The sequence below is a fragment of the Camellia sinensis genome, chromosome 13 (genome assembly GCF_055761805.1).
Source record: "Camellia sinensis isolate YWXY chromosome 13, ASM5576180v1, whole genome shotgun sequence".
NCBI classification, from domain to species: domain Eukaryota; kingdom Viridiplantae; phylum Streptophyta; class Magnoliopsida; order Ericales; family Theaceae; genus Camellia; species Camellia sinensis.
This window is the reverse complement of record NC_138973.1, coordinates 112784235-112794203: the sequence shown is the minus strand read 5'-3', so window position 1 is coordinate 112794203 and position 9969 is coordinate 112784235. Positions and strand designations below refer to the sequence as shown.

At 34.0% G+C, this 9969-nt stretch overlaps 1 protein-coding gene across 7 annotated transcripts; it reads right to left on the bottom strand.

Annotated features, from left to right (window-relative positions):
- Window positions 1-3082: 3082 nt before the first annotated feature.
- LOC145806386 (V-type proton ATPase subunit C-like) lies at window positions 3083-9083 on the bottom strand. Of its 7 annotated transcripts, none has more exons than XR_014349414.1 (10): window positions 8756-9083; window positions 8484-8600; window positions 6878-7083; window positions 6450-6532; window positions 5874-5989; window positions 4883-5024; window positions 4175-4298; window positions 3934-4042; window positions 3632-3697; window positions 3083-3338 (listed from the first exon to the last, which is right to left on the bottom strand). XR_014349414.1 is itself a non-coding variant. In XM_082903206.1 (9 exons), the coding sequence occupies exons 4-8, from the start codon at window positions 6462-6464 to the stop codon at window positions 3666-3668; spliced, it is 429 nt and encodes a 142-aa protein (XP_082759332.1). In that variant the 5' UTR covers window positions 6465-6532; window positions 6878-7083; window positions 8484-8600; window positions 8756-9076; the 3' UTR covers window positions 3083-3338; window positions 3632-3665. The 7 variants fall into 7 exon arrangements, 3 of the variants coding, with proteins under 3 accessions (XP_082759332.1, XP_082759333.1, XP_082759334.1); XR_014349415.1 differs by having other exon boundaries at window positions 3632-3685; XR_014349416.1 differs by lacking the exon at window positions 3934-4042 and having other exon boundaries at window positions 4499-5024; window positions 8756-9081.
- Window positions 9084-9969: the final 886 nt, after the last annotated feature.

The window sequence follows — 9969 nt, the reverse complement described above, 5'->3', positions numbered from 1 at the left end:
GTTGGGGGACTAGAGGAACTGTTTTCTGCCCCTCTTTCTGGGCATCTTTTTTGGCCGCTGGAATCGATGTATCTTGTAACGAAAACGGTGGCAGACGTTGTTCTGCATGATGAAATTTACGACCGATTGCAGGTCTGCCAATTTGTTCGTCATTCCTTTCATTTCGCTGTCCCTCCACAGGCATCTATCTTTGCATACCTGGAGGTCGTCCTCGTTATAATACCCACCTCGGTCTGACTTCTTTGGTACGTCGCCCTCCTGGCCGACGTCTTTCTTTCCGGGATTCTGATCCCGAGTTTCTTCGTTGCAATTATCCTCCTCTACGTTGGGATCAAAGTGTTTACCACTTCCAGTAGGGATGTCGTCTCCGATCTTCTCTTTCTGTCTGTCGTTGGCCATCTATTCTTCTTTCTTTCCCACAAATGGCGCCAAATTGTATGTGCTATTTTCTGACCACACTACCAAACAGGTACTTAGCTGGAGGACACGGGCAGAATAGATTGCACCCGAACGACCTGTCACAGAAAGAAAAGATTATGGCAGTGGTTCTTCCACCCGGGGGCACTCTGACGATCAAGTCAGTAATCAATATCTCTCAAAGATAACTAATTGTGCTTAATTTACAAGACAGAATACAAAAAGCGTACCTTAGACCTACGAGAGTGCCTTACTTTTATAACCAACACTAACCTGATTCCGATAGAAGCCTAGCTTCTCTTGGACTCTGGCTCAATGCTCATCCTGGACCCTCAAATAGATAAAGATAAACTCTCTAAGAACTTTATCCTTATCCAGACTGAGGTCCTCCTCCATTCTAGGACTCTTGTAGCTTATCCATCTATACCGGACTCCGGCATCTCTGCAGATAACCTCAGCCTAGCCGAGATAATCTCGACGTCATAACCAAGACACGTAGCACCTCGGCTGGCACATCGGTGCCACCTTGGCCACGTGTTGTCATTCAAAAAATATGTCCCCACATATAGATAATTGTTAGACTGTTTTTTTCTTTATGATTTGTTTACTATGCAATAGGAATACAATCTAAAAATATTTTAGACCAATAAAAAATAAAAATTCAATGTGAAAGGGATTCCTATGTTCTGAGATTAAGATTACCATATATATATATATATGAGATTTACATGTTCGTCAAAATTTGTGAATGGGAAAAAATAAATCGCTTTGTGAAAAAAGGAAAAAAGAACAAAAGAAAAAGAAAGAAAAAGAGGATACGTTGCTCAAATGGGACAATTTGTATACTTGGAGGTTATTTTGGTAATTTAAAAAGCTAATAATAAGGTCTCCTCATGGGGTGGCTCTATTTGCACACCACCACTCATCTCAAAGCACACCACTACTTAAGGCATACCTTTAATAAATTGATAAATAAGCAATTTGCTCAATGCACACCACAACTTTCCATCTCTACCTTTACTCACACACCCCACCCACAATCTTCCATTTTTACTCTCATTCACTTACACACTCCACCTCCACCCAGGATCCATCTCTCCCTCATTTCTCTGATTGATTGTCACCCTCACATACTGGTGAGCAAAACCAATAATGAAGACTCCTCAAGACGCCACTGAACAGAACCAGTGGTGAAGACTCCTCAAGATGTCGGTGAAAATTTTAGTTTGCAAACCGTTCGACTCTGGACTTTCTAACCTTAACAATTTGTTCGAACTATTTCTGTCGAACCTTAGCCACTTGTCCGAAGTGTTTCTTTTTAACATTAACCATTTGTTCGATATTTTAGTGTCGAACTCGATTACAAAAGGTGTGTATTATAACCCTTTGTCCTATGTGGTCATTTTACATAAGGTTAATATTGTAATAAAAAATAAATCAATTAATGGTTTGCCTTGAGATGAAATATGGTGTGCAAATAGAGGCACCCCTCCTCATGCCATTGATTTGTGTCCCATCTCTTTTTGTAGGACTAATTTATCCCTGAAATAGAGGATACATTGTTCAAATGGGACAATTTGTACAAAGGTTATTTGCCAACCAAACGTTGAACTAGAGGTTCTACTAATCATGGGAATCAATCCAATGCGTATATCCCACCACATAAACACCTTAATGCTCGTGTAAATCATAGTAATTGGCAAAAAAAAAAAGGCTAATCTTCAAAAGGGTGGAATAAATTTTGTCATGGGCATTGGGATTAACAATTCAATCTGATACGATTAGAAGTGAAAATATCATTTTACTTATAATTTACAAAATTAAAAAAAAAAGCGCATATTTTATATAATGAGAACTTTTATGTAATTTTATTCCTTTAAGGGTAAACAATTAATAATTTATAATAGTTTGATTTAATTTCTATCAAATTCTATTGACAATAAGTCTTTGAAAAATTATCGCTAAAAATAATTTTTTGTGAAGATTTTTTATGTATGTTGCTAAAAATTGACAATTAGTGACTTTTTTTTTATCACGATTTTTATAAATTGTTGCTAAAACTTATAATAGTGATATTTTTCTGTGACGAATTTTTCAAACTATTAAAGTTGAAAATAGTGACTTTTTTTTTTGACAATTTTTTAAAACCATCGCTAAAATTTATAATTAATGATTTCTTTTTTTGGTGACAATTTTCAAACTGTTGCTGAAAATTAATAATTTGTGACGTTTTCTAATATTGTTTGATGAAAAATGTCATTAATTATCATAGGAGATATTAGACAATAAATCCACATATTAAGATCTATACGTAACTCCCACTACTAAAAAAAACACTTTTTGCGACCGCTATAAACCGTCGCAAATAATAAAAAACAGTCGCAAAAGACTTTTTGCGACGGCCCATGCGACGGCAAATGGGGGTCGCGAATATGGGGGTGGCAAATACTTTTTGCGACGGCAAAACAACGGTCGCAAATTATTTGCGACCACCTAAACTACTTATGGCGACCGCTATTTTGCCGTCGCAAAAAACAAAGAAAAACACTAACATGATCTTTGGCGACCATCTTGTTACCGTCGCAAAAAATTAAAAATAAAAATAAAAATAAATAAATAAATAAAAGTGTAGCGTTAAGCACTCTAGGAATAACAATGACAAGAATTCAGACAGTATAGCATTATAGTTTTATTGAACATTCTATTTGAGTATCAAAATTTGAGCTACATGTAAAAGTTATTACAACTAAAAACTTGGAAAAAGTTCTTTTATGAAAAAAATACAATCCAGAACTGGCCAATCTTCTCATCAATTTTCTTGCTCAGGTGTTTCTCCGGTCTATCAATGAACTGGCATAACACCTTGTACCCATATTCATCAAAATCATTTCAGCAAACACTTCCACCAATGCTTTGGCAACCTATATTTTATGCCAACCAAAATGTCACAAGCAACAAAGATGAATTATTTCACTATAAAGGTGAGGGCAGAAATCCTTCCAGATTCATGGGGTTAATTTTTGGAGCGCATGTGCATGTGTAAGCAAGCACACACATAATTATTCTATGTCACATGAACATAAGAAAGACTAGAAAATATAACCAAAATTCTGGTTATCAGAACAAAAACAAGTGAAACAAGAAGGATTGCGGGAACTATAATATGTATAATAGAACTACTAGTGTAATCTATTGCCAAATTAAAAAAACCAACCTTTATTGGGTTGATCCTCATTTCCCTCAGAAATTCAAGTTATCAACCTGAAAGCTAAGGAACTTCCTGTCAATATAGCACATAAGAGTAGAATCTCAAATGCATACTATAACTAAAATTACATAAGCTAATGTGCAGCTGTCAAGGTATGTATATAGCTTCGCTAGAATGTACAAATATCGGGCTAATCTAAAATTTGTCTATAGGATTTTACTAGCATGTGACAGGTACTAGTGGAGTTGTCAAAAAATAAAAATAAATAAACAAAAGGGAAAAAACAATTAAATAACTACTGGTATGACCATGTGTGGTTAATTTTGACAGCAAACGTCATTTTTGCCATTTGGTATTAACCCCAAGGGGTGTTCATTGTACCAAATCGAACTTCAAGGGGACTCTCTGTTTTTTGACCTAACCACAGAGGGGTAGAGTGTAATTTACCCAAAGATAAATAATTTCATTTCATTATCACTGGTTTGATCCAATTCCAAATATTATGAAGAACCACCTAACACCGTTAGAAAGTTTTACAAAAAATAGTACCTCCCCATAGCTGCATAGCACCATTGCAAAGAGAGTTTCTGAGTGTTTCCTGATCTTGCATTAATTTTTCTAGCTCCTGCTTCCGACTCTCTTGTGTTTCTGGATTATATTCAAAGTCACGAATCTGAATCACAAGCAAAATCAAATATGCAATACATAAGAAGGCACCTGCTATTGAGATCGTTATATTTGACATATTATTCATCCACTTATCTCACCAGAGAATAGGAGCTAGAAATTCTTGAATTTCAACAAAACAGAAGCTAAAATTGTTATCATAACAGGCATCAAAAAACACAAGGGCTGCTTGAGTGACAAACTCACTTGAAAACCTCTGCCGCGTGCCTTAGTTCTAAAGTTGTCAGCATCACGACTGAATAGTGTTACAGTATAAAGAGCATATTTTGGGAACCTAAAACGATTAGTTCAATGAAAAAGTAGTTTTTTTTTTTTTTGGTAAGCAACCAAAAAAAAAAAATAGTAATACATTCCATTACTTCAAACATTGATACAATACATGACCAAGAAAGATGGCACTTCTGAATTGTAAAATATGTAACAAGCACAATTCTCTAATCCTCGGTGAACTTGCCAATTAAATCTGTGGTGTAGCAATTAAAGCTACCATGCAATTTCAAATTCAAATAATAAACTGACAGTCATGATTACAAAATAAGGTGACATCATAAACAACAAAGGGAATTTTACCACATAAGCGGTGAGTGTCTTGTAGCTTGACAACCAATCTTTCTGTGAGTATTTAGGGACAATAGCAAGGAGGGTTGTCAAATGCTCTGTTATGATGATATCCTGAGGCTTCACTAAATTGGACAGATCACAGACAGCCAAGCTGGAATAAGAAGAAGTTCAAATCAACTACAAAATCTAGACAAAGTATGTATCATGATACAATTTGATGTGTCAACCAAAATGAGGTCCTAGTATCTTTAAAAGGTCTGTAAATCAACAATTTCCCCACCCACCGATCCTTCATTATTACACTAAAAACCCTACAACATCACCACACCCTATCCTTACCCCAGTCCTTTCCCCAGCAAGCAGTAGAACCTCAGATCTCCAAGAATTGTCAATGCTTGTCAAATGTCAACATAACATTAATGTAGTAGCCAATTCTATTTTCCACCGAAATGTGCAGAAGAACAAATATATTAATTATTTCTATTCTAGTAACAACAATTTTTTAAAGAATTATTCCAGTAATTTCCATAATACTATGTCAAGGTAGAACCAAATTTAATCTCTCAGTTAGCCTTTATCACAAGTAATGTCTATAAAACCACCACCCACCCTACCCCTCCCATGAAAAAAATTCGAATTTTAAACAACAATTCTAAAGTAGAGCATAAATAATGGATAATCCTATTGTTCTACGTAAAAAATGCCAATGTGACCACCCAGTGATCACCAATATCAATTTTTTAGTAGTGATCACCAATATCATCAACTAGCATCTGAAACACAAAATCGACAGATGAAGTGTCAAGCTTCAAATATTTCATTTCATCAATTTGACCAAAAAAATAAAAACCTGAAAAATGTTACATTAATAACAAATTAATGGTCATGTGACGCCTAAACTATTAGAATCTGCAAATCCAAATTAGAAATAAATAAAGAAAGAAAGAACATTCAAGCATACAACACGTAAAATGGGAAAATCAAAGAAAAGGTACTTCACTTTGAAAGAACAGAATCATGTGTTGGATCGTAAGGATGGTCCTTGGAAGGAATCTTCAAAATTGCTGGAATTGGATTGTTGTAGCTATCTACTAAAAACTTTATCATGTTTACAACCTGAAGATGAACATTGTTACATTAGACAATGTTTTATCCACAGAATCAAATGACAAATGAAAAATCACACCACCACAAAATCAATGTACTCATTCGTCTCTTACTACCAGACTATAATAATTGTGGAACTTTGTGATTTATATGAATGTTGCAATAAAGGTTTAACTTGAAGTTTAGGAAGCATTAGTAAATTCAGCACCAAACTTCCATTGACTAAAACATTAATGTAACATGCTAAATCTGTGACACGACCCATATTCATTCATCATAAACTTTTAATATTTTTTCTCATTCACATGATAGAATTTAAATAAAGAAGAAAAAGAAAAAAGAAGCATCTTAGTGTGCTCATGATGCATCTGATAGGGTATAAGCATGCACTATAATCATATGCATAAGTCATACCACAGAAGAGCATTAAAATCAATCAAAAATATGACAGAGTAGAACAAAAACTTACATATTGGCTGATCATCACTATTACAACGTCTTCTCTTGTTGTAAACTCCTTGAATGCTTCTTCAATTTGCTTAACAGTTGTTTCTAAGCCATAATAAAAGAACATTTATAAGCCAAAATAAGAATATCCAAAAATTCAATTGAATTGAAATTAATTCGCGGGAAAGGACAGATTCTAATTCCATAACTAAGGATACAGGTCAAGAACAAAAATTTGGAGCTGTATAACAGCATCTGAAACCCATGTAGTTTCAAGTTCTCTCTCTCTCTCTCTCTCTCTCTCTCTCTCTCTCTCTCTCTCTCAACAATTTTAAAGCAAATTGCTCTGCTGGGGATTGAGACCAAGAATCTAACAATTGAAAAGCATTAGGGAATAAGAAACTTCACATTCAAATACAAAGCAAATTGCATAACAAAGGAAATTACTACCTGATTCATGTACTGAGGGTTGGAGAGGAGAACTTGCATCATCTGTGATACAACTGGATTTTGTGCAAACTGACTTAATGAAGCAGTATCCTGCATGGAACCAAACATCTCTGGGAGACCAAGACTACCAAGGCCACCAACTGCCGGCAGCCTAGCATCCCCAGCAGGATTCGATCTTGTAGTGGAGTTTGTTTGAGCACCACCAGCTGCCATATTCACAATAAGTTAACAATATATTAGCAACAATTACATGCAATGGAAGACACAGAAGAGGCACATGGGGTCCATGGCCTCCAAAACTTTAGAAAATTTAAGGGGCCCAATACATTTTTTTGGATATTTATAACAAAAAATAGTAGTTTGCCTCCTTCCCAACGTCTAAGTAACTTTTACCTTGCCCCCTTCTAAAATTTCATCTTAATTTAACTCCATTCTAGTATTTCCAATTAGTCATGTATCTAACTCTTAGATTTTTTTCTTATCTTATCTTACATTTTTTCTGGAAAAGTACCCAAAGTAATTGAGAATTGCATTTGGGATCAAACTTTTCTTTGTGTTAGTGGTGGTAGTGGTGATGGTGGTAGCATTAATGGAGTGGTGGAGGTGATGGTAATAATAGTGGAGGTGATGATAATAATAGTGGAGGCATTTAAACGGTTACTTATGTTCAACTCATTCAAATTCAATTTTAATTAAGTTTACAAAGTATAACTATTAATAAAGCGAGTCATGTTTTGAATTTCAAATTTTAAGATTTTCCTGAGATTTGCACAGAACTAAATCAGGTTTATGAGATATTTATCAAATCTCAAAACACTTCACAACCATTGAATTATGTTTCAAGATTCCTATGATCTAATTACAAAAACAACAGAAGAAATTAAGGATAAAAGATCCTTGGTCAATTAATCCTTACCTTTGACAGGGATGTAATCCTATGTTTGATCCGTTAAAATGACTAGTCACTTTTGTATGATTCATTGAACCAGTAACAGATGACAATCTTAATTTTGGCATAGCTTTCTCTGCTTTTTGCAGCAAATATTGCAAAGCCAATACCCAAATCTCTTTACCTTTCCACACAAACAGGGCAAAGAAGAAAAAGATCACCAGTTTTCTTGGTGATGGCACTTCATTCACCCCCCCGGTCACCCTCTCTAACTTCACAAACCACTAACCATTAAAAACACTTCCCAATCTAACCCCAAAGTCAGTCGCCCTGATTCAGGATCAGATATGTATCTAAGAATATATTATGGATCGTACCAATGATAATCAGCTAGTTCTAGATCACAACATAATAAATATAAAAATTTAGAAATTCCTAAAATCATTGTATGATGGCAAAATTGGAGTCATATCATTTTGATGACTGAAATAATCAAACATATCCATCAAACATAATTCTTCATCAATAATCAATCATTTTGGAGCCATTTTTTCATCAAATTTGAATCTGATGAAAAAATTGATGAACAATTGGAGATGCACAACCAAGAGAGACAAAACTGATAAAATTATAAAGCATTATGAGAAATCCTAATGAATCTAACCTCTGAGAGAAACAAAGAACTTCGGATACGATTGCCTTGAGTTGGAAACTAACCTGCTCAATATGTCCTTGAGGAAAATAGAACACGCGCTCGCCTTCACGAGGCACTATCACGAGCAAACCAGCACAAGTGCGCTATAGCTTAGGTGTAAAGCATTGTTTCGGGATCCACTGCACCAAGAAGAAAAGAAAGAAAAAAAATACTCAAAATCAGAGCTAGAGATCACTGTAAACTCGCCGGAAAAGCACCGGAATTACAGAGAGAGTTGAATCGATGAAGATATGTCAAACATTAGAGAGAGACAAAGAGAAGTGTTTAGGCTTACCGATTGTGAATCTCGATTATGATTCGATCGAAATCTGCATCAACAGCAGATTGAAATCTTCAAATCTTCGTCAACAATCGGTCATAATCTTCAAATCTTCATCAAAGTGAGATTCGAGCGAGAGAGACAACAATCGATCATAATCTTCAAATCTTCATCAAAGTGAGATTCGAGCGAGAGAGACAGTGAGATTTGAGTGAGAGTCAAGCGAGAGACAAATTTTGAGAGAGAGAGGGATAAAGAGTTCAGATTTGGGAAATAAGAGAAAACGGCACATAGGTCAAGTTTTACTGATTTGGTTTTTTTAATTTTAATTTATTTATTTTATTAAGTTAAGAACATGATTTGGTCAAGTAAAATGGAATTCTCATATAAAAAATGATTTTTTGCGACGGTCATATAATCAGTCGCAAAAAAACAGACGCAAAAAGGTGTATTTCTAGTAGTGTCCCCTTAATTTAATTCCAATTAATTAATGACTTTATCACAAATTTACCTAAACCACCAATCAAACAGAATGGGAAATGATACAGATGTCTAAATCTGGATCTCTAATTAAGGTCTAGTTATGTGGCAGAGCCAAAAAAAAAAAAAAAAAAAAAAAAAAAAAAAAAACAAACAGAACAAACATCATATCATGGGTAGATATAGCTAATTAGAACTCCTTTAAAACTCTATAATCGGAGCTCCCAATTTTTTTTCTGAAACGGAAATAACTTTATTATTTATATTTTTAACCGAGTGACCTCATGCCTCATACATGCATGGAATACCAAAAGTAGCAAGAATATTGTTGCTGCCTGAGATTTTCTTATTAAAAATAAAATAATAAAATAGTAAAAGATAAAATTACCAACAAAAAATTAAAAAAAAAAAAAACTAAGACTTGACTCTTATAACAAAATAAATTCTTAATTTTAATTTTTTCAATTTAAAATCTAAATTTTTGATTTATTTTCAATCTAAATCATTATTTATTTTTGTTAAGTAAAATCGATAAAAAAAAAAAGAGAGTATTTGTTCATTAAACTCAATAAAAGGGATATTTTAAGCATTTTATGTATATTTACATTGAGTTTAATAATTAAAATATATTTTTTTCCATTGGTTTTAATTAACCAAAATAAGTGAATGATTTAAATTGAAAACAAATCAAATTATAAGATTTTAAATTAATAAAATTAAGAACTTCATATTTATTTTGTTAAAACGCT